Source organism: Lissotriton vulgaris, chromosome 5 (assembly GCF_964263255.1).
Source record: "Lissotriton vulgaris chromosome 5, aLisVul1.2, whole genome shotgun sequence".
NCBI classification, from domain to species: domain Eukaryota; kingdom Metazoa; phylum Chordata; class Amphibia; order Caudata; family Salamandridae; genus Lissotriton; species Lissotriton vulgaris.
The window spans coordinates 422,352,890-422,378,912 of NC_141693.1; the positions used below are offsets into that span (position 1 = coordinate 422,352,890).

The 26,023-nt window shown below is 46.0% G+C and overlaps 1 protein-coding gene across 1 annotated transcript in view; it reads right to left on the reverse strand.

The window, feature by feature from the left end:
* DRGX (dorsal root ganglia homeobox) overlaps window positions 1–26,023 on the reverse strand; it is a 119,555-nt gene that overhangs the window by 44,400 nt on the left and 49,132 nt on the right. The window contains exons 4-6 of the mRNA XM_086920091.1: window positions 25,895–25,996; window positions 13,809–13,981; window positions 3,498–3,610 (exon numbers count right to left, since the gene is read on the reverse strand). Of these exons, the coding sequence (XP_086776217.1) occupies window positions 3,498–3,610; window positions 13,809–13,981; window positions 25,895–25,996 (388 nt within the window). The remainder of the gene's footprint in view (window positions 1–3,497; window positions 3,611–13,808; window positions 13,982–25,894; window positions 25,997–26,023) is intronic.

The window sequence follows — 26,023 nt, forward strand, 5'->3', positions numbered from 1 at the left end:
TGTTGACCACTAGTCCCATCTTAGGCACCTTAACAGCCTCTTATTTGTACTTGGACCTAAGGGAGAAGAAAGGACTGAATGCCTCAGAGAGTAAAGAGGGCTTTCTCTTGGAGCCCCCTTTCCTTTCTGGCCTTTATGCTACCTTCATGACTTCTGAGACCAGGAGTTGGCAGGGCATTGAGAGGGGTATCAAAGGGCAAGCTAAAAGGTAAAGTCAGGAATGCATTTCACTCTCATGGCTTCTCACAAAAACACACTCCGGTCATTGGAAGTAAACACTGATAATCATGCCATTCAGTGGGGGCCCAATAGTTCTCCAGTAAAAAAATGGAGTTTTCGCAATACAGCAAGAATCACACACAATCTATAGGACACACACCCCTCCCACTCACTACTAGCCCACCCAATATTACTGAAACACACAGCACAACAGACTCTTATTTTCAAGAAAGCCAATTCCTGTGTAGAAACCAGCATCATGCTACATATCTAAGAACACTGCAGGACGATACATTTATATGTATTCACTGAGAAAACCAAAGATAAAAGGCACAATATAGTTAGGTGAACATGCCAGTTAAAACATACTGCTTTAATTTAACAAAACCACAGAAATTCACCATTCATAGTTATCTAGTAGTAACTATAGGTTGCGCACCAGCCATGTACAACCTTGTAATTAATTATGTGCTTTCAGATGTTGGAGTGATATTATCAATGTCATAGAACACGTCATGAGTGATGTAACATGAGATAACTAGCAGTGCATGGCGAGGGCAAACGTTATAGTTACTTTAGGGCCAGTGGCGTTTCCTTGAGGGAGTGCTGTGCTGCGGGGCGGAGGAGGGGCTGGGTCGGGGTTAGTAAAATCCGGCATTCGGCCAAACCGTGTTAAGTACATAAATAAATAAATAAAACTAATTACATTGCGCGCACTGCAACTCAATCGGCGATGCAGCGCGCACAATGTCATTTGTTTTATTTATTTATTTATGTATTTAACTCTGTTTGGCCGTATGCGATTTTACTACCCCCCTCCCTGCCCCACCCCTGCCCAGCACCACCACCCCGCAGCACTCCCTCGAGGAGCACCCACTGTTTAGGGCATGTGCTACAGTTACCTGAGATAAATATTACCAGTGAATCTCAATGGTTTTGATAGTTTTAAATGGGATATTTCAACTGCCATTTTCACCAAACTATTAAGTTCATTTAACCTTTTTTTTATACAGTGAAATTCTATTTTTTTTTATATAAAGTGATATATTATTCTAATTCCTAACTATACCATCACTTTAGCCTTTGTTTTGATTAGTGAATTTCTATATTTTTTAACAAAAGGTAAAATGTCCTTCACTAGGCACTATGCAAACCCTCGCAGGACACAGCCTTTGGCCGTGTGTTGCATGGGGATGGGCGTAGGGCCTGGCCCTGCACCTGGAGCAACCCCTCACAGGCAGGCACGGCTGCTTTTTGTGATTTAAAAATGTAAAGGGTGTCATTTTAGGTAAGTCAGATGAACAGACTCAAATATAAAAAGCGGGGCTATTGCCTTTATGAAGGACTCAGCACATCAACATATACAAAGAATACTTCTTACCTTCATCAAATAATCACCAATAACCATTATCAATATTATATTTTTGGGGGTATAAATTCACACATAGCAATGTTTAATAAAAGTGATTGCTATAAAATATTGTTCAATATAACTTTTTTTTTAAGCATTAAAATGTCTTTTACAGAAGTCCCTGCCCCCCAGCTGAAAAGCATAGTGCTATAGCTTGGAGTGCTTTAAAAAACATATAGTAAGATCTCCTGGGGTCAAATATTCAAGTGGCCCAGTAGACTTACTGTGTTTTTCTTCTAATGTTGCTGGGGGGCTGCTGCACTCCCTGCAGCCCAACAGGACATTATAAAATGCTTGGTGGTAACCCTGCCCTGACTAGTGGCACCACCATAATCAAATACATTACTAAAAAACCCTTACAGGGCATTATGGGGAGCTCCTTGCAAGAGCAGTGAATAATAAATAAGCGTCTCCTGCCGCTCATTTATTTGTCTTTTTGGGTGCTTACCTTGAGCAACCACACTTTTTAAAAAATGTTATTGTTAGGAGTCACTGGGGCAGCCCCATAGCCCCTGCAGTCCCTGCCAGCTCTCCAGCTACCACCTGGTGCTGGCTGGAACTGTCGCTTATCTCCCGGGCGGGAGCAGGATTTTTCTCTGCTCCCGTCCGGGTGGGAACAAAGTTGTGTTTCCTGCCCCAGAGTGGGCTTCCTGCCCGACATAGAGAGGGCAGGGTACAACGTTTCTATTCCCTGCCGGCACTCTCCCAGGCAGGGAACAATAGTATCCCCGGGGATGGGGTCCCCAGGACACTGCACTGGTATTGGACCCCAGGGAATGGGGGACCAGGTAGTGATCCACAGCCAGTAAGGGAGGGCCCTGACAGCCCCTCCCCCAAAAGATACCAATGGCCCTGGGGTCCCCGGGTCCTGTAGTGGCTCAGGGAGGGGGGTACACCCCCCACTCCATTGTTAACTGTATTAGCCCCGAGAATGGGGCCCCTGGGGCCTCCATTAGTGTTGGAAGGTGGGTTGCATGCCCCCTCCCCAAATAACAAAGGAGAAGTGCGCTTGGCCTTGGCCAACCTTGGGGAGGCTTATTGTACAAGGGCGGGTCCCTGACATTTTTTGTTTAATATGCAGCATGGATCTGTGGATCCTCCCCAGAGCCGCGGTACCAGTAAAAAAGAAAAACAAAATACTTTTTTTTGCCTTCGGGGGAGTCTCTCTACGACCACCACCAGGTCTAGGGGTGCTGGGTATCCCTACACTTCCATCTATTTATTTTTCTATTGTTTTTCTAGGACAGGGGCCACGTCCAAGTGTCCTAAAATGACAACTGTCACATCTTTGTTGATGTGATGGCAGCCAATCAGATGTTATCTTTTGATCTAATGGATCCACAGAGCCACCACAGAATAATATATACATACATTTTAACCTTAATTTCTCGAATACTACACAAAATAACAAAAAGCATACTTTCTGGCCCAAGATTTAGCTTTCTGTCAAATTTGGTGTAATTCCGTTCTGCTGTTTTGGCTGTAGCAGTGCTTAATTTTCCTAAGCAAAATTGCATGGAGAAAATGTATTCTGAGACCCCTTTTTCTGGGCCCCCTGAAAAAAACTAAACGTTCTAGGAAAGAGCTGCGGTGGATGAATGTTTTTTTCAAGTTTCATGAAGATTTGTCATATATATATGCTAATAATATCTAAATCATACTAACACTTCCTATTTCTTTCCTGTGTCTCTCCATTTACTCTGACGTGCTTTCTATCAAAATACATTCTACACTCCGTTTCACTTTTTATTTGCTTCCTTTCACAGCATACCTCCTAATTCTCTCCCACCTGCTCTGTTGTCCCCCCTCGCGTATTCCTATTGCTTCTCTCTCCGTCCTCTGTAGCCCAACACTAAAATGTTCTTACCTTTCAGAGATGCTACGTGAGATAAGGCCTGAGCGTAGGTCGCTGTGTTGAGGAGACTTCCAGGTAAGCAGGATGGGAAGAATGGGGCAGAGGGTCCCACGGCTCGGCTCAAACTAGGATAGAAACAGGAAAGTTCATGGAGAAGAATCCTGACTTCAGAGAGCAGAACAGGAGTCAAGAGAATCAGGAACACACATCATCATTATCAACATCACCATCACACATAAAGAAACACAAACAAACTGGCTGGCACAATTAAGTGGAATGTTGCTTTGGAAGTACAGTGGCCATTCTTTTCACTCCCAATGCTGTCTGGACAGTTACAGAGAACATGAACCCCTTCATAGTTTACCCAGTGGGTCTGGGGATTGTGCTGGAAATCCGCCCCCCTCTGTCTCTATTGGTTTCTGACATGTATGATATGTCCCCTTAGCCAATTGAGCAACATAGGAGATGATCTTCGGGCGATCTGGTTAAGAACTATAATTCACTTGCCTTTTCTGAGCCAGTGGCAAGGCTGATATGCATAGTGGCCCTCTGAGCTTCTGCCCTCCCTCCCTCGGATCAATCGATACACCCAGCACATTTCTAGAGACACTCATGGACTTCTAATGGGTTTCAAATGTAGATATACGTAATTCCTGGAATTAGGTCGACATGGCTATTGAGGCAGCTCCAAGGTATTTCACCATAAGACTATTTGATAATTCTGTCTTCAACCCAAGCATTAATAAAGAACATCCTTCAAAACCCTGCAAAGACTGCCTATCTGAATGTATGTCGAAATAAGCGCAAGCTACCTTAACCACTAACACTGGTCATCAAGATATATGTTCAGCAAACAATTTACCCTGGCTCCTCTGGAGCTTCAGTCGAACAGGTCAAATTTCCATTGATCAATCATTCCATCCATCAATCCATCCATCCATTGCAGCTTTAAAAGATGCATAATGAGGGCCCATCCACAAAAACTGGGAAAACAGCAGGCTTTCAGCAATTGTAGCTATAACAAGTGATGACAGGGGATCAGCCTCGGAAGGATTGTGAGAAGAGAGAGTAACAGCAAGATTGGAAATATTTGCAGAAGAGTCCGGCAGTGGACAGAGGTGAGAGTGCGATTCCATGACATGATTCCTCCGTGGGAAAGGCGTAGTCTCCATATCTGGCCAGCTTTTTGCTGCATAGCACCAGAGGTGTCTCACTTGATGTTGGCTAGAGTGGGATGAACAGAGAGGGCCCTTTTTTGAGAAGGGATGTATAGAGAGGGCCCTTTCTGCATATGATATGGAAAATTATGACATGTTTCCTGTATGAGCAGGTAACTGCAAAATTGAAGTCCATAGACAAGATCTTGAGATTATTCTTGCAAAACCATTTAGAATGATGTGAAACCGTTCAGTACGTCCTCTTTGATGGACCAGGCGTATGGGGTTCCTGTGATATGGCAGAAGACGGATGTATACACAAGTCTGTGAACGCCCAATGAGAAGACGAGGTGTGAATTGTTATTGTTATTGTTAGGTGTATTTGTAGAGCGCAACATTCATCCTGCAAGGATATCACGGCGCTGGAAAGAATAACAGTAAAACCCAGGCAGCAGACAGGAAGCCTATTGTTTACTCTGATGTGGGGAATAGTGCGGTTTTTAGTTTTTTCTTGAAGGTGGGGTAGGAATCCGTGAGTCTGAGGTTGATGGGTAATTCATTCCAACATTTCGCAGCAATGTGAGAGAAAGCACTTCCGCCCATTCTGGATAGCTTAATCCGAGTGGTGGCTGCTTTGGCTGAGGCTTGTGAGCGTAAGTTCCGCGCTGGGGCATAGAACTTAATTCTATTTCGTAAAATGTAGGGGCCAGTATTGTGAATTGATTTATAGGCAATACATAGCATTTTGAACGTGGCTCTTTGTCTCATGGGCAGCCAGTGTAAGGCTCTCAGACAACTTGTGGCTGAATCGTACTTTTTCTTATTGCAGACAGCTTTTGCTGCGGCATTCTGGACCAGCTGTAGTCTTCTAAATAAGTAGTCCGACATACCTACAAATAGTGAGTTGCCATAATCCAGCCTGCTCACTAGTAACGACTGGACTAGGATCTGTCTACATTCAAGTGGGATCCAGGGGAAGACCCTTTTCAACCTTTTTAGTATGGCAAATCCTTTGCCACATATTAGGGAGACATGGCTTTTCATTGATAGGGTGGTGTCCATCTGAATTCCTAGATTTCTAGCAGATGATGTAGGGATTGGTGGAGAACCTAAAGTAGTTGGCCACCAGGTGTTATCCCAGAGCTGTTTGGCCCCACCAAAGAGTAGAATTTCTGATTTGTCAGCGTTCAGTTTTAAATAATGGCCCTGCATCCAGTTGGATAGCTCTGACAGGCAGTTGTGTAGTCTGCTTTTGGCATCGTTATCTCCATTTAGGGTAACCATCAGCTGAGTATCGTCAGCGTAGGAGCAGATATTAATGCCCCATTTCTTGCCAATCGACGCCAAAGAGGAGACATATACATTGAACAATGTTGGGCTCAATGTGGCTCCTTGGGGGACTCCATATTTAATCTTACGGGGGGTGGAGGTAAAGTTGCCTAAACAAATAGACTGGGATCTGTTTGATAGAAAGGACTCCAGCCAGTTTAGGGCTTTACCTTGAATTCCTTTTGCGGCAAGTATGTGAATTAACAGTTTATGGGACACGGTATCGAATGCCGCTGATAAATCGAGAAGTATCAGGGCAACCGTTTTGCCTTTATCGACCTGCATACGAATGTCGTCCATTACGGCCAGTAGCGTTGTTTCTGTGCTGTTATTAGATCTGAAACCTGTTTGGGAGGCGTCGAGGAGTTTGTTGGTTTCTAAATAACTTGACAGTTGTTTTGTTACCAGTCTTTCTAAAACCTTCGATAGAAAGGGGAGCTGTGAGATCTGTCCCTATATTGGATTTCCATTGCAAGCTCTGACTACTGAGATAAAATGATAAAGGCAGAATCAGTCTACGCAGATTATGAGACATGTCGCTGTAGTTTTCTCAGGGTAGACACATCACCGGTGGAAGACTTGGCAGCTTGAAATGTCACTGTGATCTCCAAACGCACAGAATGTGCTCAATATGGAGGCAGAGAGAACATGAGGGTAGGCTAGCTGCACAACACAAGAGAAAATGGGGATCTCACTGTTTTGACAAGGAAGCATGTGGCTCTCTTAAGGGGGCGTAAGCAAATTACAGAAGCGAGATAGCTTATCCAAAGAAACATTTGCATATAAGAGAACTTATGGGCTTTAAAGGATCAAGACAACTTATCATTAGACTGTGGAACTGTCACAATAGGTGATTCAGTAGAAGATATAGGTAGATCACAAGAGGTGGTGAGCTTATCACGAGGGGTATGAGCCTATCACAAGAGACAGTGTGCATGTCACAAGCGGAGTATGATCACATGACAAGAGGCCTCAAGCACAGCACAAGAAGCACTGATGACATCAGAAGAGATATCATGAACATCGCAAGTACATTAGGAGAGGCCACTTGCACACCACAAGAGAGAGCAAGCACTTCACAAGAGGTAGTGAGCATACTAGGAAGGGTCATGAGAGTCTCGCACAAAAGTCATGGATTATTTGAAAGTTTACATGTGTGTGGGGTAGGGTGACCAACCGTCCGTAAATTTCACGGACAGTCCGTAATTTCGGCCGTCTGTCCGTTGTCCGTGAAGGATTGTTTAACGGACGCCCTTTGTCCATAATTTTAACTGGTCGCACAACCGGCACAGCTGGCCCCCACCTCCCTTCTTGACTGTGATGCTGCTGAGGTCGTGTGTAACAAACTCGGAGGCAGTACAAAAGCTCAGATACCCATCAGCATTGGCGAGGCATAGCGGGATGGCAACCCTCACACCTTCAGCCCTTGATGAGCTGTTAAGAGGTGCTTGAAGGTGACAGAAGAAGGGGCGGCAGCTTCGGAGCAGGGGCATCTATTCAGATGCAAATAGCACTGAATGCGTCTTGTATTTTTAATTGGTGTGAGACATTCCCTTTCTGCCCAGGGTTCCAAATATCCTAGAACCGGCCCTGATTACACCGAGGCGGCACGTGGTTCACTTCACAGAGCTTAATTACTGTCACTAAACTGTAAACAAACCTCGATTCTTCAAACATGCAGTCTATATTGTAATAAAATAGAGAAATGGCACAATCACACTCCCACTGATTAATAAAGTATGGAGGACAATCAGTTCTCTTGGAGTATCTCCTTTCAGTACTGTACATCAGTGTGGGGGGAGGGGGGCAAAACTAACATTTTGGAAACAGAGCCTGTCTTCTCGTTGTCTTATCCAGGAGGAGGTAAGGAGCCCTCCCCCACCCATCCTCCCCCACCCATCCGGTCTCTCCCTGGGTGGCTTCTGTCCCAGGCCTAGAATGTCTCCTGCAGCGAGGGTGTAGTTCTTGATGGGCCTCTTCTCAAAAAGGCTCAGATCAAAATTAATATGAAAAGGTGAGCGAGTGAGTGAGTGAAGGGATGGCTGGATGAATTAGTGAAAGGGTGAATGGATGAATGAAAGAGTGAATAGATGGATAATGGGAGGGGATGGATGGATTGATGAGTGAGTGGAAGGATGGAAGAGAGAAGACAGAAATAGCTGGATGTATGGGTGGAAGGGTAGCTGGATGGGTGAAAGGGTGGATGGATGAGTGAAAGGATGGATGAGTGAAAAGGTGGATGATGAGTGAGTGGGTGGATGGATGAGTGAAATGATGGATGGATGAGTGAAATGATGGATGGATTGATGAATTGATAAGTGCAAGGGCGAATGGATGGACGGATGAGTGAAAGGGTGGATGTAAGGATGGATGAGTGAGTGAAAGGGAAGGTAGATGGACAAAATGATGAATAGACCAGTGAATGAGTGAAAGGATAAATGGATGAGAGAAAGGATGAATGAGTGATAGGGTCAATGGATTGATTCATGAGCGGATGAGTAGATGGATGGATGGGTGGATGGATGGATGGATGGATGGATGGATGGATGGATGGATGGATGGATGGATGGATGGGTGGGTGGATGGATGGATGGAAGGATTGCTAAGTGAAAGAGTCGACGGAGAGAGAAAGGGAGGATGATGGATGACTGAAAGGGTGGATGGGTGGAAGGATCAGTGACTGGGTGGATGGATGAGTAGGTGAAAGGATGGCTGGAAAGGTGAAAGGGTAAATCGCTGGATGGATGAGTGAATGGATGGATGGGTAGAAGAGTGAATGGCTGAGTGTACAGATGGATAGGGTGAAAGGGCGGATGGATGGATAATGGATGGATGAGTGAAAGGATGGATGAAGGGATGGATGAGTGAAATGAAAGATGGAAGGATACATGATGGATAGGTTTGCAAATGGCTGAATATGTCTAGATATGGCTGGGCTTACTTATATACAATTGCGCGACCTCTGATTTGTCTGTAAAACTTATCATATTGTCCTGAAGTTTTGTCCTGAATTTTGACCTCCTGTCCTGAATTTGTGTCCTTAATTTTGACCCTTTGTCCTGAATTTTTACACTCACCGTCCTGAATATGCACCAATGCCAGTTGGTCACCCTAGTGTGGGGGTGGGGGTGGAGGGGGGGGGGGTTGACCAGATCACAAAAGACAAGGAGTGCGTTACACATGACACACTGGGATTCAGAAGAAACAGTTTGAATCTCGAGATTTGGGGTGAACATCACAAGAACATCACAACAAGTTACGAGAACGTCCCATGAGGCGGTGAGCACATCGCAAGAGCATGTCCATCTCAAGAGGTAGCGAGCACATTCCAAGACGGTATGCTTTTATCCCCACAGACCATATGCATATTGCAGAATGCGACTGGGTGCATCTCAAGTGCACATGCGCACTCAGTACTGCATGAGAGCTGCATGGGTTCATTGTGAACATCTCAAGAAGCCACTTATGTTCCATTCCACCCACTCTTTGATCTTTTCATTGCTGTCTTGTGTCTGTTGGCATGTGTTGGTCTCCGTGACAGTCCCAGTGGCAAACTAGACAGGCGAATCATGGGCCCCTGAAAGTGGCATTAGCACAGACTATGCTGTGGATGGTTGAGAGGCAATGGGGCTTTCCTTCAGTGCACTCCACCATGCAACCAGAGTGTACACTACGCCACGCAACCAGAGTGTGCACTCCGCCACGCACCCAGAGTGAGCACCCTGTCACGCACCCAGAGTGTGCACTCCACCATGCACCCAGTGTGCACTCCGCCACGCACCCAGAGTGCACTCCGTCATGCACCCAGAGTGTGCACCCTGTCACGCACCCAGAGTGTGCACTCCGCCATGCACCCAGAACGTACACTCCACCATGCACCCAGAGCATGAACTCCGCCACTCACCCAGAGCATGAACTCCGCCTCTCACCCAGAGTGTGCACTCCGCCACGCACCCAGAGTGTGCACTCCGCCACGCACCCAGAGTGTGCATTCCACCTTGATGCAATGCACCCTGAGTGTGCACTCCGCCATGCATCCAGAGTGTGCATTCCACCTTAATGCAATGCACACAGAGTGCGCACTCTGCCACGCACCCAGAGTATGCGCTCTGCCATGCACCCAGAGTGTGTACTCCGCCATGCACCCAGAGTGTGTACTCCGCCATGCACCCAGAGTGTGCGCTCTGCCACGCACCCAGTGTACACTATGCCACGCACCCAGTGTGTGCGCTCTGCCACGCACCCAGTGTACACTCTGCCACGCACCCAGTGTGTGCGCTCTGCCACGCACCCAGAGTGTGCGCTCTGCCACGCACCCAGTGTGTGCGATCTGCCACGCACCCAGTGTGTGCGCTCTGCCACGCACCCAGTGTACACTCTGCCACGCACCCAGTGTGTGCGCTCTGCCACGCTCCCAGAGTGTGCGCTCCACCTTGCCGCAACGCACCCAGAGTGTGCACTCCGCCATGCACCCAGAGTGTGTGCTCAGCCACGCACCCAGAGTGTGCGCTCTGCCACGCACCCAGGGTGTGCGCTCTGCCATGCACCCAGTGTGCACTCTGCCACGCACCCAGAGTGTGCGCTCCACCTTGCCGCAATGCACCCTGAGTGTGCAGTCCACTACGCACCCAGAGTGTGCACTCCACCATGCACCCAGAGTGTGCACTCCGCCATGCATCCTGTGTACGGTCCGCCACACACCCAGTGTGGACTCCGCCACGCACCCAAAGGGTACGCTCTGCCACGCACCCAGAGTGTGCGCTCTGCCACGCACCCAGAGTGTGTGCTCTGCCACGCACCCAGTGTGCACTCTGCCACGCACCCAGTGTGCACTCTGCCACGCACCCACAGTGTGCGCTCCACCTTGCCGCAACGCACCCAGAGTGTGCACTCCGCCATGCACACAGAGTGTGCACTCTGCCATGCATCCTGTGTACGGTCCGCCACACACCCAGTGTGGACTCCGCCACGCACCCAAAGTGTACGCTCTGCCACTCACCCAGAGTGTGCGCTATGCCAAGCACCCAGAGTGTACGCTCTGCCACTCACCCAGAGTGTGTGCTCTGCCACGCACCCAGAGTGTGCGCTCCACCTTGCCACAATGCACCCAGAGTGTGCACTCCGTCATGCATCCAGAGTGTGCGCTCCACCTTGCCGCAATGCACCCAGAGTGTGCACTCCGTCATGCATCCAGAGTGTGCACTCCACCTTGCCGCAATGCACCCAGAGTGTGCAGTCCACCACGCACCCGGAGTGTGCACTCCGTCTCCGCCATGCATCCTGTGTACGGTCCGCCACACACCCAGTGTGCACTCCGCCACGCACCCGGATCGTGCATCCAGCACACTTTAATAGCAGCTGTTCCTTTCTGGCTCCCTTGCAAGAGCACAACGTTGAACACCATTTGGGAAAGAGCTGTATCGGCCTCTGCAGCCTGGCAGTGTGTTCGCCTTCTCCGTTGTAGGCCCTGGGTGTGTAGTTTGTTTCTAGCCCAGAGGCAGAGGTAGGTTTTCCTATTTATTTCACTGCAGGACCGAGTTCCTGTCCCCCCCTTTATTCCAGCCGGCTTCAGACAGATCTCAGAGAACGCCTGCTGTCTTAACCCTCCGGTGCCAGCTGTGTGAACCGCATCTGCCCCACAATGGAAGGGACCCGCCAGCTTCCTGTGGTTGTGCGGGACGTGATCCAACCACAGCCAGCTGTGCCTCTCCCAACCCCCAGACTGATTTATTTCAGAATCTCTCCTCAGTGCTCTGGATTCCCAGGGCGCCTTGCGACAGCCTGCATGGGAAAAATGACCACGTGATTTCCAATGCACAGGCGAGAGGAAGGGACCTCGTCCAGGAGGTTGACCCTATTCATTCAGCCTTCCTCTTGTAAACATAGGAATGTGAGTGCATAAAAGCATAGCATAAGCTGCCTAGGTAGCCCTGTGATGAGGGTGCAGAGCCCAGAATGCGACGCTGGGCGTGTTTCAGGTGAAAACCGGAAGTGCTGCGCTCCACGAGACCGTAGTATGTATGACAACAAACCACCACAACGAGTGCAACCAGCAGACAGATCAGTGTCTGAGCAAACTCAGGCAAACAACGAAGAGCTTCTAGCCACACGAAGTCTAATATTTGAAATGAAAACACACAAAAAGGAGATGGACACACAAAAAGGAGATGGGAGGATGCTCGCAATAAGTCTAACCACTGGTAATCGCTCGGAGTAGCACTCCAACCTATCGTTCTTTTGCCCACCAAGTCACTTCAGATTGGACCCAGCAATATGCAAAGCAGTATTGTCAGACAGGCGAGCTACCTTCTCCACATCCAATCAATGCCAAGCCAGAAAAACAATTGGGCGCTCACTATGCCTCCAAAAGAAGGGCGCCGGCAAGAGGTTGGCTTCACCAAATTGCAGGGTCTGTGCAAGTTGGTACCTTTAGACACGTAGCCATTTAAAGTCTGAGACAAGGCTGTAAGCTCATCTATGAACAATACAGAAAACTTAGCACGCGAACCTAGAACAGGGCTGGACTGGCCTGGCCCCCCCACCTGTGGAAGGTCTGACTCAGTTGCCAGGGCTGGTTTGCGTTCCCAGTCCGGCCCTCAACTAGAACCCATCGAGGCAGTGTATGAAGGGCATACACACATCCTCTTCAGAACCAGTCTAACTGACACATTGTGGGTAAATTATAAATGATGAACATTTCAACAAATACCTTGCAGTGCCAACATAGTTGGTGTTGCTAGCTATAATCTTAGACCCTTTCGCTTTCATTTCGGGCCTTCTGTCGTCTCACTTTAGTAGGGCAGGGTTTTCCAGAGATGCTTAAGATGAAAGAATCATGCTGAGGTGACAATTTCCGCAGAGCTGAAGCCAGACCTCGAAGTTAAAGCCTAGAATTTTGAGTGTAGGGGAAGGGGTAGGACTGGGGTAGGAATCCAGAGTGGGGCTTGGACACCAATAAACAAGTGCGTGCTGCCTTCCCTCATTGGCTTAGGTCAGCCAATGAGTGAAGGCAGCAGTCCTAAGCCTCCTGGGACCGCCGAAGCAGAAGCGGTCCCAGGAGGCTTAGGACTGCTGCCTTCACTCATTGGCTGACCTAAGCCAATGAGGGAAGGCAGCAATCCCATCCTCATCACAGAGTGGGATGGGGTCAGTGAGACTGCTGACCCCACCACTCTGTGATGAAGTATCACTGCTTGACAATTTGATACTCGATCCTGAGCGCTTCAGGGCTTAAAACTGAAGCGCTTAGGTGCAAGGCAATCAGTGACTCTACCCCTCGTCACTGAGGGGAGGGCCTCGGGGACCTTTGCTGAGCTGAGGAGGTCACGTCCACAGGAGCTATGACTTCCTCAGCCCAGCAAAGTTCAACTCAGGCAGCCAGGAGCCTGAGCATTTAGCGCATGTCTAGCTCCTGCCTGGCTGCCTGACCTGGAAATGAACAGTGTCTGTCAGGCTGACCTTTGTTCAGCCTGACAGACATTGTTCATGAGGGGCAACAGGTGGGTGGGCATTGCCCCTCAACCCCAATGGACAGGCCGTCACTGGCTGTGATCAAGAAAAAAATATTAGGGACACTGCTAACAGATTTCAGGTCTAACAGCCAGAAGACCCTGACAGTCCAGGTACACAATGGGGCCTTAATATGACAGCTTGGTGTTTGCCTGCCTTCTTCAGAACTCACTCAGTTGGTATCATGAAGATCATAGGCCTCGATCCTGAGAGAGCCAGCTGAGTAACAGCACCTATCATTTATGCACCAAGCACTAGTCCAGTTAACTGTGCACCTCGAGTAAGTGGGCAGTATTACACAGTGACTGACTGTCACATGTCCACTCACCTTTGCTGAATTTCCAGAGACTCCTTCTTGTTTCTGTTCTGGTCCCCCGGCGATGGCGAGCTGAGGTTCCTTCCAGGCTGTGTCCCCTCCGAGATGGGTTCTTTTGGCCCTTCTTGGTCTGAGGAACCCCTCTCAGTTTTCCTCCATTTTGCTCTTCGGTTTTGAAACCACACCTGAAATAAGAACCATGCCTGATCACTTTTCTGGCTGCATCTCTGCACACTGCGCTTTATTTCTATTGTTTGTGTTATACACCGATACTGTATACATATAGATCATTGGAAACATAACTAATAGAAAGACCACCTTCTGTAGGTTTGCCTCATTTTTTATTTTAGTGCACTTTGAAATTATACATACCAATCTGTCAAAAAAGTGATCATTGTCTCATGTGCTGTGAAGCCCTCTGATGATGTAAAGTGATGCTTTATAAGAAATTAAACCAAACAACACAAGTCTCCCTGGGTTAATGCAATTGATGCAGCCCTGAAGGTCTCGGGTTTGATCTATGTATTTGTTTATTTATTTATCGTTTGGTTTGTTTTTATATATGCCGCACCAGAGATGGATGGGCCGAAGAGTGCTTTATAATGATGCAGAGGTGAGCAGTGACATCAGAAACACCAATGTGTATTCAGCAAGTGTAAGTTGCCCTCTGCTTATTATCTAAAACCCTTCCCCTTTTACTTACAGCCCTTTACCTGTGACCTACAGCCATTCACATTTTACAGCATGCATCTGCTACGTGAAGGCCTTTGCTTATTAACTGCAGTCTTTCGTGTTACCTGCGGTTCTTACCTATTACCTACAGCTGCACCCGAGCTACTTGCAGGCCTTCACTTGTAGCTTGCAGCCAATCACCTATTACCCGAAGCCACTGCCCTTCACTTACAGGTCTTTGTTACCTACATCCGCCCACCTTGACCTGCAGTCTTTGCTAGCTACTTGCAGCCATTGTAATGGTCCCTACCTTCATCATGTGCTGCCTGGCAACTATACCTGCAACCTTCAGCCCTTAATTGGTGACCTGCTGCAGCACTTGCACTTTGGCCTTCAGCACTTCACCTTCTACCTGCACTCCTTCACCTATTACCTGAGACATTACCTTTTATTAGTAGCACTTAGGGGTCATTTATGGGATTCTGGCATAAGGCCCAAGGCACCTTGCAGCATTGCACTATGCCAAAGTGGACTGGCCTATCTGCGTGCGCTGGCGCCTTTTTCGGCAGCCCTGCACCAACGTATGCTACCTAGCATCATGGTGCAAGGGTACCTCCTAAGAGGCGTCTTCCTCTTTCTATGTGTTCTGCAGAATGCAGCACAGAGACAGAAAACAGGAGGAGAAATAAACATATTTCTCCTCGTTAAAAGTTAAACACTCCCATTCACAGGGGCTTCCTAAAAACTGAAATATTTTCAGCAATGTGTCCGTTTCTGTCAGGCAGTACAGGATGGGGATACTGCCAGCTCCTAGCAGTGGGGAGACAGATTGGGTAAGCGGGCAGGGTAAGCTGGGGGGGGGGGGAGCGAGCGAGAGAGGGAGAGAGAGAGAGAGAGACTGATACAAGTCTAGCCTGTGTATGTGTGTGTGTGTATATATATATATATATATATATATATATATATATATATATATATATATATATATATACACATACATATACACATACACACATATAGAAACAGCCACATGCATTTACACGCCTATTGTGTGTATGTCTATGTATATGTGCATTTATTTACAAGGCTATGGAAAAATACGGATCAGGCTAGAAATAGAAGTAAGGCTAAAGGCTTTAGCCCTACTTTTATGCCTGGCCTATGCCGGTTTTTGCCTCTCAAAATCTGGTCGCCCTAGCCGATGGGTGATGCTGAATGTCTTCATTTTGTTGTCTTTGTGTTATATTCTGACAGCTCTTCCATTGTCTGCGATGCTCCTCATACATGACCCTCTTCTTGGAATATTGGTGCTGGAGTGCTGAGCACCGACTGTCTGCTGAGGACATCTCTATCCGAGCCCCCGCGCCCCCTCCCCTGAGCCCTAATTCAGTGAAGGTCGTCAGTGTTAGGCCCTTTAATTGGGCAATTTTTCATTATCATATTTTAATGACTTTGCGCTGACAGATCCCTTCTTCTGAGGAAAGTGCCTGATGGAGTCGTTTATTCGCCCATTTAGTTATTGTTTGACAACATCATCTCTGATTAGGGGCCTCCTTTCCAGGGCATTAATCACATGTGAATGAAGGGGTGAAGGGACTGGCTCTTATACGCGTTGTCCCCTGGGTACTCGCTGGCAGAGGGGGCTCCCTGAAAGAGGAGGTCCGAAGAATCAGCCCCCCCCCCCCCCCCCCACCCTTCACTCCCCGCCCGCCTCGTGCAATGTAAGCTGTGGGAATTATCTTCTTTATAAATGCTTTTATAAATTCATTCATTTACATGAATATTCCCAGAGACTTCCAGAATGAATGGGCGATCGTTTGGTATATCAGGCGGCAGTCTAATTCATTCCAGAGTCCTGGTCCAGTAAGTTAGAAATATATGTTTCTAGAGTACATTAGAAAATAAATATTCACTATTTTCATACTTTGTCACTTCCCATCCACCGCTACCCCATCCTTCTAGCCCTTTTCGTAAAAGTTGTGGCTATACAACGCTACAATAATTTCATCACAACGTTCAAAGTAATTTTTTAATCTAAAGATGTTGTTGCTTTAAAGAAACGTTTCACTGATGTGCCAAAGCATAGCTGTCTCAAAGCCATGTAAAAATCACTGACGTGTTTTGCCCTGTATAAGGTTACCTCATAGCGATGCATTCGCATCTTTTGAGAGTTATGTAGCCCAGGTACAGGAGTATAGGAATGGCAGTGACACCACAGGTGGAGGCTTTACATGAAGAACCAGGGATGTCTGATACATCTGTGCAATGCCACAGCTCGGATTGGGCCTGGTGACCCAGATGGCTCCAGTACGTAGTATAACCATGGCGGTGGCACCATAGCAGCGGGGTATATATTATGGCTTGTAGTACCTGGTACATTAGTACCACAATAGTCCCACCAACCCCTCGCCCCCGCCACCCCCATCAGGAGGAGTCACCAAGACTTGTGGATCTGAGCATATTAAATCAGGTTATTCCAAATAAATAGGATAGGACAGAATCACCGGAAACTAGTAGTGATCTGCCGTTTAATGAAAAAGAAAATATGAACAGATCTCTGTTGTGTATGTGCGTGTGTACGTGTGTGTGTGCATGTGTTAGCGCCATCTGCATCAGTGTGCCCAGATCCCTACATGCCACCTCCACGCCACTTACCTGAACAGAACTTTCTTTTGCCAAATCGGAGCACTCTGGGAATTGTAGCCTTGCTTCTCTACTACGCATATACAACAACTACTACATATAAAAGCTCATCCCAGAACTAGAAACATATTGTCTTGGCGGCAGGGAGCCTCTATGTCACCCTCCTTATGAGTCCATGCAGTTAGGGCCACCTTGCTCTTTCCATTGAGTATTGACACGTCCCTTCATTTTCCAAAGCTTGAAATGACCATCACAACACTTTTCAAGGTTTAACCTAGGTTAACTTTATTTATGTTAAGTTTGGTGAAGAGTGGTGCAGAATTGCATAGTTTGTGAGTGGTTTGTTAACAGTTATATATCCTTTTGTCTTTTCACTGGAGTCTTTTCAGAACCTTTTTTTAGACCTTTTCACTTGATTCCATAGCTACTCATAACTACTAGTTGAGTGATGTTCTGGGTGTCTGCTGCACCTCTACTTTTTTGTTGCTAACAGCACCACGCCTTCTGGGACTTGTAGTTCTGTCTTTAGATTGGAATACAAAACGATGCAACTCAGGTACGAAAGCGTGTGTATAGAAAGCTTGAACTGGCAAAGAGGACCCTATGACGTGGAGCCAATTATCAGCCATGGTTACTTACACAGGTTCGCAGAGCCTGTGCACAGTACAAATACGGTAAAATGGGTTCAGTCTTTTTTAATAAAACGACTATAAGATGCACCGTTTTAAGAGGGAAATGTGTGACTTATTCATGTGCACATTATATACCAAAGTCTCACTTTGCAAAAGAGAATTTCATAAACGCCAATTGTCCCTATGGGGTTTTAACCTACATCAATTTATGGGCAGAGATTTTTTTGGACCATGGCTATAATGGGAAAAGCATACTGTACACGGCAACGTGCGAAGTACTGGTGGGCAAATGTTCAGGACTTAACAAGCATTGGCAAAGAAAATCGGTTTGGGTTTAATGTGCTAATGCATACAGCGTTAGTACATTACAGCTAGACACAAGGAAAGGAATCAGTGAACAGAAAGAGATGCAGTTGTAAAACAGACTCGTATGCACTGCTATGCAAGTACAGAAATGGAGGTGGAAGAATGCGCCCAAAGAGCCAAAAGTATTAGGTGTTAGATGGATCCTTCACTGGGCTGAGCCAAAATGTGATTGACAAAGTTTCAAGCCAATGACTGAAAGAGGTGGACCCCAAGCCCACTCTACATACAATTTTAATACTAGGTCTGTTTAGATCTATGCTGTCAAAACCTAAGAGTACCTCATGACACACTGGGCCGGGAAGCAGCGATAAACTTACACACACACTAATTCACTCACACAGGGAAACACAACACACTCATTGCATAGTGCTCTACAAGCAATTGAGATGATCAAAAAAAACATAAAAACACATTTTCAACAAAAAATACCTTTACAACAGACATTGTCAATAACAAAACTTTCATGAGAATTGTTCCTTTCTTCACTGAATGAACATAGTAAAATAAAAAATAAAAATTATAAAATGTGAGGAAAAGCCGGTGTTAAGGTGCCAATGTCACCAAAAATATCCTCAAGAACAATATATTTTATACATTATATAAAATCTCGATTTTCGTGAAATTCCTTGGCTAACATGCCTAATTAATACTCTGAGATGGTAGCAAGGTGGCACTACAGAGCTCTATAAAACACCTAAATAAATGAATACCTAAATACAACCCTACATCACTCTCGATAATCACCACGACAGCCCAACAAGCGGGAAGGCATCCTCGCCGACTAGAAGTAAGGCTTGTAGTAGAATAATGACTGCTCTGGTTAAAATCAATAACAAATGTTAAATAAATGTCCTACATATAGAGGCCACTGTCAGCGGCTCTGCTGGTCCTTGTGGCCCTGCATTATGCTAGGGCCGCCACATTAATCTTAGGACCCCCGCCTTCATTCACACAGGCGCTTCCATTCTGAGGCCTACTACCTACCTTGTGTTCTGGGATAATACGCAACAATAGAGTCTCGAAGGGGGTTATAGGAAAGCCCCCCGTCACCGGTCCTATCTCACCCTTGCACCTTCGAGGCAAAATTCATGAGCATTTTCCTCTCAAAGGCCCGCAAATGGCTCATTTATCTCAATTTGCAGCAAGAGGCGACAAAAAAGGCCACCTCCACCAAGAGAGAATTTTCCTTGGCAAATAATAATCTGACTTTAATTTGCCCGCCTATGACCAGTGAGTCATGTTGAGATTTAATAATCAGCATCGCCTGATCCGATTAGGGGAGAATAATTTGTTTACAATAGGCCCAATTTACTGCCCCAGAATCTCATTATCTGTCCTCAGTCACTGGGCTTAAGCGCTGCTAATATGACCCAGGGGAGAAAGAAGGAGGGGGGAGGTGGAAGGGGACCATGTGCAAGAGGGGGTTCTATATCCTACAATTAGATCCTTACACAGTCCTGTGCCGCAGGTCCAAGAAAAATCCCGAGTATGGAACAGTAATATAATAGGAACTGGAAGGACACATTACCAGCTTGCCTCTAATAGCAGCGCAGTTTCCAGACGAAATTCCTTCAAAATCATGAACATTGGAAAACAGACATTGCACAAGAAAAAAAACCGAAGAGGAGATAGACCCATAAGAGAAACACTGCAAACAAGAGCAGACCACAGAAAACACAGCTCACAACCCTAGGCACCAAAAAAAGGGTAACCCAAACCAGGGTGGGACACAGAAATTAAACTTAAATCAGATAAAGGGATAGTATATACAACGTGATTCAAAGAGTGCTCTGAAAAAACACAGTCAAAAGAGAGTGTGCCATATGGAGGAAAACAAAAAGTGGAATGCACTGTAATTCATATACGAAAAATACAACATAAATCGAACTGAACATAAGAAGCACAAATTAAAGAAGGGGTACTACAGAAAGCACAACCCAAACTAGAGCCCAAAATATCGAGGAAAATACATCAAAAGTCAGACTGCCTCAAGAAAAAGACAACCCGATCTCGACTGTACAAGAGAGGACAAGAAAAAATAACAAACCTTGCAAACATCAATCATCACTCAATACTGTATTGCCCATGGGGCAATACATACTAAAGTACTGAAACGTAGCCCTAACCACACAATGCGATAGAAAATATAACTTAGATTAGACTTTACCACAGAAAGCAGAATTGAAACCAGACTGCACTATTAAAATAATCCATCCAACCAAAGAGACAAACAAATTAAAGGAACGAGAAAATGAAAAGAAAGAAGAAAATGTAAACAACTGATGAGAATTTTTTCAAGTGCAAAGAAAGAAAAGCAAAGACTCAACGCGCAGTAGAATTGGCGCGATTGATCACTTTCTTCATTCAACTCTGCTCTACAGCAACAGAACTGCAGTGACCGAATTAAATAGATTGCACCATGAAGTCGTAGGTTTTTTGCTTGGACAATATTGTACTAGGGAGATGTTTTGACCCATTTTACCGCCATATTACTTCTGGTGCAAAAAGAGTTCATGAAACTTCTTGCCTGAAATTTTTAGCCGTTCATCTTTTTGAAACGTGGCTGCGCTTTGACTTTTAGGTATTAAATTCATTAAAAGGGTCATGTTCCTGAATCCAATGTATTATTATTTTCCCTTCCGTGGACGTCATTTGTAACCTCTTTCAGAGAATAAGCTACTGGATTACTATGTATGTTGAATAGGAGGGTGTCAAGGTGCCACTCTGACTTGCACCTCTTTGAAAATAAATAGTTACAAGGTGGCTCCCTTCTGGAGCATATCAAACCTGTGAATGGAGGCATAGGCGGAGTTCAATTCTACCTGGATAGATGCCTATCACGAGTACCACAAGTCACCCTCATCAAGTGCACTTTTTAGACCAAAGAAAGCGAAATAAAGGCATCCATTTTCAAGATTCATATGTTTAGAAATTTTGACATCAAAAGAAAAAGCCTTATCAATGAACCCCACGCATGCGTATAAACATGTATCCAGAGCTCCATAAATTAGACATTACTACCGAGCCATTCAGTACGCTGCAGATGACATTCACAAGCTGAACCCAATGCCCTGCTGCAATCCACGCAAAACCTTTTTAGAGTCACTCTAGAGCGCAAAACATCAAACATTCCCCATAGAGGTTGATTCAGACTCCTCTCTGTGGAAAAAAACTTTGGAAATGTTGGCAACCCGAACAGCCAATAGTGCTGTGAAGCCATACTCATGGTAGATAGTGTGTTATACCAATAAAAATAATATAACATACTGCCAGATACCAAGGGCCAGGGGAATTATGCATCAATAGAAGAACAACTTATGAATCAGCATTCAATACATTATGGGCCAAAGTACAAGAAAATCATCTAGCAAGGACAGGCACATATGTTGTGTATTATTTCATGAGACCACATTATGTGTCACAATGTGCATAATTATTATGTGCCAAGTTTAATACTTGAATACACACGGTTACAAAATGTATTTTTTACCAGCTATGATTTGCCTCTGCATTCAAACACAGGTATGGCATTTTATTAATGTTGCACTTACCACCCCACAGAGTAGAATAATTTGTGAAAAACATATATAAAGTTACACCTAGAAGAAAACAAGTCCACGTGTACATACTTGTTATAAAAGGTGTCCTTTTTTAACAAGGGCATCCCACATCTCAATATCTGATCACCAAATACATAAACAAGTACCCACAAAAAATGTGATTGACAAGTTACTAAACTAGAACCCAGATCCACTAACAGGCGGATAAAGACCTTATAAATTTCTGATATCCAAAGCTTGTATTCACAAACCCCTACATTTTTATCACAATATTTTAAATATCTGACCTGCACCCCAATCTCTTTGGCTCCCATTTCCCCTAAACCTTACATTCAATTCCACAAATGAGACCAGAACTCTTAAATTTACAATCCCTAAAAATGATCACCAACCCCCAATACTCTGGGCCAATACATCTTTATTCCCCATTGCCCAAAAACACACAACAATGGTTTCCATAGCACATGAAGCATAAATGTTTCACTCCAGACTCTTAATCTTTGACCCAAACACTTATATTAAGTACCTGCAAACATCTTAATCACTGATCCAGATCTCTAAATATCGTATTACTTTATCTACATATCTTTGTTTCCATAAAGCCCAAGTCTTTCAAACTGAATTTCTGAATCACTGCCTCTACACCTCTAAATGTTTGATCTCTTTTTCTTTACATCCATGACCTTCAAATTTTTGGCCTCCAAAACTCTAAATCCCTTTACCTGATACTCCCAAATCTATGAAGTTCAAACTCCTAGATCAATGATCCCCCAACTACTAGATTGTTGATATCCCAAACGCTTTAAATAGGCCTAAGCTTTAAACTAAGATTCTTATAAACCGAAATCTATGATTCTCAACATCAAAAATACCTTATCCTCAAAGCCCTAAAACAATTTCTGAAGACACTGACTGTCTCATATCCAAACCAACCATTAAATCAGACAAAGCCCTGATGTTCCGATTCCAAAACACTAGATGCAAGATTTTCCAAATCTCCTAGGTACTAAACCCTTACGGCTTTGATCTGCTGTGTTTGTGTGTTGTGGAAGGAGGGGAGTGGGCTCAGGTTTGTTCCTCCAGTGCTGGAAATTGATGCTTGGCTTTGATGTAATTTAGGACCTTAGAGACGCGGACAAATTAGTGTAGAACATTATCACTAGTTAATTATGAATGAGCGATTAATCAACCTAATCTAATATTCCACATTATGTTGATGTTATTAAAGTGCATCATGAAAGTGACAGATCGTATCTCTCTCTGCCTCCTCCAGCCAGGAGTGCACTCAGCGTCAGGGGGGGGGCATGGCAAGGGGGGGTAAAGAAGAGGGCAAAGCAGGGAGAGAGCAGAGTCTTATAGGAAGAAAGTGGCACAGTGATGAAAGCAGGGGCCATTAGGGAGCGGTACGTGAAGGTGAGTGCACAGCCTGCAGGGATGAGCATGAATCGAGGCGGGAAGTCAGACAGAGGAAGGAGGGCAGTGCCTGCACTGAGGCCAGACTAGGGACAGAGGAAGGTCATCAGTAATATATTGCATAATTTGCAAAATTAAAAAATAATTGCAGGAGCCCAACATTTTTCTTAGGAGCCCACCACAGGTTACATCCTAATGGCAGGGTTACTGAAACCCCATGTTACCTGATCTTGATTCCACCTCATGCCTCTCTTTTGGAACAACCCTGCACTTCCAGCCCCTTTAAGTCAAGCTTGCAGATTCTTTTAATCCACCCATTCTTCCTTTGTCACTGTTTTCCTATCTTTCTATTCCTTCCTGTTTCTCCCTTTTCTGAATTTGTTTTCTTTTTCTAGCTCAAATTCTGATGATGAAAAACAAGTCCCAAATAAATATTGCTTGTGCCCATCACTTGCAGTCACTGGCTCTGTTAAAAGCTGAGGAGCATATTTATTATAAAATCATGCAGCGCAGCAAGCCACCTCGCTATGCTGCGTGATAGGAAAGGGCAGAAGTGCGCCATATTTAACATTATAGGGCCAATTCCTATCATTTTCCTGCGCTGGGGCACAAAGTGATAGCCAGCACCAAGCACAATGGTGCAAGGGTGCCTACGTTGTAAGCAGGATTGCTTTGTGCAGGAAGGGACCGTTCTGCACAAAAACAATCCCCTAAGGCATTTTCCTCTTTCTGTGTGCTGCAGACTGCAGCACACATAGATGGAGGAAGAAACTAGTGAAAATAAACATATTTCTTTACATAATGCCTCACCTAGAAAAGGGTAGAATTTTGAAACACTCCTACGTCTACCAGTAATGGTAAATTTGGGAATGCGACAAAATCCATGGGCAGGTGCATGAGAGCACCCTCGCTTCACCCATAGACCGCCTCTCTGAGGCAGAGGAACACAACACAGCCATTTTCCCCTCAAGATTTATGAAGCCACTCAGGGCCATGCAAGTAGGTCTTGCATGGCTTGCAAGAGTTGCATCGCTCTTGTGCCACTTTGCGTGGCGCAAGGGCGTCAACTCTTTGATAAATACGCTCCTGAGTGACTTCAGTGCTGGGCAGGAATGAGAGGAAGTATGTGGCAGTGGTGAACCAGGGCTGATATGAAGCATGGTAGACGTGCGAGGCAGGACATGCAAATGAAGAGCATGACCTAGAAGGGAGCAGTCCTACGGGCTAAAAGTAGGAACTGCAGGGGATGAGGATGACTGAAAGGGTGAGTGGAGGGACAGCAGGGGCTCTGTGGGTAAGCAAGGATAGCATAGTAGCTAAATGCATAAGGATCCACCACCCCCTCCCAAAATGGGAAATATGCTAGTGTGGCCCTAGAACTTTACTTTGCCTTGTCATCCAACAGATATATATATGGCCTTGAGCTGTGTATACTGAATAGGGGCAGGCGGGCAACTAGAGCCAAATTTCGGGGGGGGGGGACTAAAAAAGATTTCAGAGGTGGGGGGGCTAATTCTTCCAGCCATAGGCAGAGTGGCTCAAAGAAGGGGTGAAAACACAACAAAAGCCTCATTAACAAGTAAATGGTCTTTTCGGGTGCGGCTGCTATTAGACGGTCGCCAGCCCGCGAAACTGTCTCAGCCCGGGCTCACACACACGACAGGGGTTGAGCCCAATGGGTGTTGCGCGCCTGAGTAGGGGTCATTTGAGAGTTCCTACCCTGCCCCTCTGTGCCCCTATACCAGAAGGACTGGAGGGACAGGACCACGTTATATCCCGGGGACTACGAATTTAGCAGGGATACGAGCATGGGAGCAGGGATCGCAGTGGGTGAGGATGACTGAGGAGGACAGCAGGGACAGAGGAAGCAGGTTCTGGACTTCTGGGGCGAGCAGCACTGAGAGGAAACAGGAGACAACATGCTGGAAGTAGAGCTGTTAGAATGCAGAACGGGGTGCGAGGGCAGGCAATACATGGGTAGCACATAACTAACAAAAGAGGGGCAATGGGGTGGAAGCAGGGGCAGAAGAAGTGAGCACACCTGGAAGGACGTAGGGTCTAATTGTGAAAGCTGGTGTTTTAAGCTGTGAGAAGGAGGCAGCTGATGGGTGCACCACAGTTTAATCAGAGCAGGGGCAGAAAAAATATCTCATGGATTGACCAATGTGAAAAACAGACAAAGGGTATTGAAAATGGACCAAAGGGTACATGAACAGCATTTCATTATTGCCGGCATAATAATACTGTTTCTGCAGCAAGACTCAATCATGTACTACCCTGTCCACTCACCAGTTAGGGTCCACTACTCATAAGACATTTTAAAGTGGTCACCTTTGGATACTTCCTCAGACAGGGATTGTGGTCTGACCTCTTGCCCTCTGGGTAGCTCATGAGGCATGAGTTCTTAAAACCTGCCTTCCACTTGACACATTTAAACTATATTGCCTCATCGTCTCTCTCCATGGCACTCCTCCCTTTTCTGAGTTCAAGGGTAGCCCCCTTCAGCCTGTACCACAACATACAGTTCACCAATTGCCATGCACCCTATCTGTGGATGATCAAATATTATGTTTTTTTAATGTTATCATCTAATACTACATTGAGAAATCTGCCACACTCTGACCGTTACAGGCTTAAAATCCCAACTACCTTCAACACCTGTTCAACACAACATGTAAAGACATGAAAAAACTGGCCTTATGCCTCACACGCCCCATGGAGTGTACGAGTGGTATGGTCATGATACCCCCCGCCCACATACACACACCCCTCCCCCAACGCCGCCCCCTTCCCAGCGCGGCGCGCGGGGTACCTGCACGCGGGCCTCCGTCAGGCTGATCTTCATCGCCAGCTCCTCTCGCGTGAAGACATCTGGGTAGTGAGTCTGGGCGAACACCGCCTCCAGGGCCTCCAGCTGTGGGCAGAACAGAGCAATATTTAT